General features: G+C 40.2%; 1 protein-coding gene across 1 annotated transcript; it reads left to right on the forward strand.

Moving 5' to 3' along the window:
* Positions 1-286: 286 nt before the first annotated feature.
* On the forward strand, positions 287-2,235 carry LOC119297753 (ethylene-responsive transcription factor 1-like). Its single transcript, XM_037575414.1, has 3 exons — positions 287-400; positions 1,088-1,938; positions 2,016-2,235. Exons 1-3 carry the CDS (start codon positions 322-324, stop codon positions 2,019-2,021), a joined length of 936 nt encoding a protein of 311 aa, XP_037431311.1. The 5' UTR covers positions 287-321; the 3' UTR covers positions 2,022-2,235.
* The last annotated feature ends 1,264 nt before the right edge of the window (positions 2,236-3,499 follow it).

Here is a 3,499-nt window from a genome sequence, read left to right on the forward strand (position 1 = left end):
ACAGACGGATAGTGTACGACAGTAGTAGTACAGTCATACTGTAAGTGCGTAGTTCAGTATTGAGCTAATAAATGAAGTAACTAATTATGAGTTATTTGTAAGGATCTTAAAATTACATGCAAACATTTATGAGAATATATTAGTTAAACGTCCATGGGGGAGGGGCGATGACTATGAGAAGATATTGGTTAAATGTCACAAGTGTGTAGTACTATCCTCACGACCCTCAAGCCGCCGACGGTGATGCGGAGGGTGGTGGAGGCGGTGTTGTGGCCTGATAAGAAGGAGCCCTGGTGGTGTGGTGGCGGAAGTCGAGGCTTCATGGGGCTAGGCGGGCTTGGGGTCGAGCTCGGCTTTGACAACGACGACGTGGGCTTCAAGGCCAATTTCAAGGAATTAGGTTAAGGGCTAGGCCATTTTTGTTTCTCAGCCATGTTTGCCTGATTAGGCTGGTAGGCTAGTTTCGGCAATATTCCTTCAGAGAATCAATTTTGGTTGCTAGGTTGTCGATCTTGTTATTTATATTTTTTTCGTGAGATTTGACGGTGATTCTTATGTTTACTATTTATAGTCATAAGGGATTGAAAATCTACAGAGAAGAGGTTGAATTTCTCCGTTTTGTATGGAGGTCTTGGCCTTTTGGGTTGTTGCCTTGTTTTAGATGGTTGTAGATTTGCATGGGGATTTTTCTATACTTGGTTCAGTTCTTAGTCTGAAGGATTATTCTGGTAATTGTTGAGTCCTACTAGAAAACAATCCTTGATTTTGGATCGTCAATAATGAGATTTTTGTCAGGTGGTCGATATTGGGATTTGTAGATTAATAATTATAGAATGATGGCAAAGGTATATATCATGTGTTTGTTTATCAAAAACAGGATTTCTATAAGTTGTGATTTACTTTTTTTGTGGATGACTAATGCTTTTACCCAAACCTAAAGAGGACTACACCAATGATGGTTCAATGTTCATAATAATTGTGATATCATACATATGAATTCATGTCCATGATGAAATTAATTACTTTTTGTGAGACAAGCTTGTCTTTCTTCCTCTCTCTTAGCAATGACATCGATCTTCCATTGCAGATGACTTAAGCACCATGACTGCAAATGATGTAGATGGTTCTGCACAAAGGTCAGCAAAGAGGAAGAGTAAGAACCAATTCATGGGTATCCGGCAGCGCTCCCGGGCTAGGTGGGGTGCGGAAATTAGAGATCCTATCAAGGGTGTCCGTCTCTGGCTTGGTACTTTCAACAGTGCTGAAGAAGTTGCACGAGCTTATGATGTTGAAGCACGCAGGATCCATGGCAAGAAGGCCAAGATTAACTTTCCAGAGGAACCAAAACTTCCTCAGAAGAGTCGTGCTCCCCCTGCTTCTCCCAAAGTACCCAAGCCAAGTGCAGCACAGGAACATAGTTTCATACCAGCATTCAACAACCTTGTCAACCAAAATGCTTTTGTCTACCCATCTGCTCACTTTGCATCAAAGCAGCCACTTGTTCAGCCTGAGAATGTGCCATTTGTTCCTCCAATGAGCACTATTGCCCCTATTGAAGCTCCTGTTATGAATATGTACTCTGACCAGGGAAGTAACTCCTTTGGCTTCTCTAAGTTGGGTTGGAAGTATCACACCAAGACTCCTGATATATCATCCATTGCTCCCATTTCTACCATTGCTGAAGGAGCAGAACCTGTGCTTGTCAAGAATAACACCTACAACTCATTGGCGCCTCCTATTATGGACAATAATGTTGTCAATTTCGAACCTTGGATGAGATATCTTATGGATGATAGCGTGGATGAGATGATTGATAGCCTACTTAATTTTGATGTGCCTCGGGATGTCATTAGCAACGGGACCTTTGGAGCTTCGATGCCATGCCCATCCGTGGCCATTTTTTCTGTGGGAAGCAAACCTTGTATATCGGGACAAAGGGTAAGCCTTCAATTTTGGATGTTCAGTCCGAGATGATAATCTTTTCATTGCTCTGAACTTTTTGTTTTGTGTTTCAGGAATAAGGCTATGAAGATTGGAAAGCACCCTATTGTCCCCTCTGGCTAGCATATGCTTATGTCCAAGCTTAGATGCAAAAATGTTGCATCACAATTCTCTATTGTAATCGACCCATTACCTAGTTGACTGTCGCTATGTGGCAACCATTTATGAGTCCGATGAACCGTTGTCTTGTCTTTTGCTAACTTTTATGTCGTCGCTACCATTTCTGAATGTGAAGAAAATGAATCTGTGTCCAGTTTGCTTTAATCTGTGCACTTCTTCGCATTTTCTTTCCTTCTGGATGTTTATTTATTTTTGGAGATAAAAGTAGTACTCGGCTTATATTGGATTTGGTGTCAAGTTTGCTTTAATATGTGCACTTGATTGCCTTTTCCTAGTTCTGGAGTACCAGATTTACTAATCCTTGATACTAGATGTGTATGTGTGATCATACGTGGAGTCATTCCTTCTACATGTAGTTCTTCTCACCGATATAGTTAACTTACACAAACATTTAGTGCGCCTACTAATTCAAGATTTGATGGATCTGTTCCATTTCAGTGCATTCTTGATTTATTGCTATAACCTTCACAAACTTTTAATGCATTTTAATTCCCTCAACACCTCTCAATGTGAGAACACAGATGAACCACATATACGTTTCACTTGATTTATTGCCATAACCTTCACCAAATTGGAGGTCTCATGTCACTATCATGTTAGGTCCTTGATTTGATTTAACGTCAGCATAAGTAGTGCATGTCGCCTTCTTATGATGAGCATGTTATTATTACTCGACAATCACATGGCGCTCATCATAGATAGTTTACACGGAGGCTATTTTATTACTCACATGGAGGTTGGTTTTCATTATCCGGGATTATCAGGAAGCAGGTCCCTTCGGTGATCAGGTCTCTGTAAAGAATTGGTTGTCACTTACATGGTTCTCTAACATGTATAATTCTACATAAAAGGAGAAGGTGAATGACTCATGGTCGAGATTAAATCAAAGTGAGGTATGAAGACAACTTCCATGCGAGTGCTTTTACAGCTACCAACCATGCAAACAAGCTCCAAACTAGTTCGAGCAGGCCAATAATTATTCAAATCTTCTTGTTGTTTTGACGATTCATGGCTAGAGCTAGCTGGAAGCTGTTATGGAGAGCCAATTGTTTTCTTCCTGATGACTCCTAATTCTAGTCCAATCATCCAACTATGTGGGGCTACCATTTTATCATTGCACTTGTCTTGTCCCCGTTTTAAGGACAACAATTGTGTTTTTTGAGTTCCTTGAGAAGGGCATTTTGGTGACCGGGCTCCATGGAGCCCGGAATTTTTGAAAAAAAATCAAAAGTCAAAATTCACGATTGAAAAACAACTAAAAATATATGTAAGGATGCAAATCTGAAATTTATATGTGTGTGAAAATTCAGGAGGAAATACCTTGAATGTACAAAAAAATCATGGACTTTGAGGATGAATAGTACCATGTGCAAAAAAA

Source organism: Triticum dicoccoides, chromosome 5A (genome assembly GCF_002162155.2).
Source record: "Triticum dicoccoides isolate Atlit2015 ecotype Zavitan chromosome 5A, WEW_v2.0, whole genome shotgun sequence".
Taxonomy (NCBI): Eukaryota; Viridiplantae; Streptophyta; class Magnoliopsida; order Poales; family Poaceae; genus Triticum; species Triticum dicoccoides.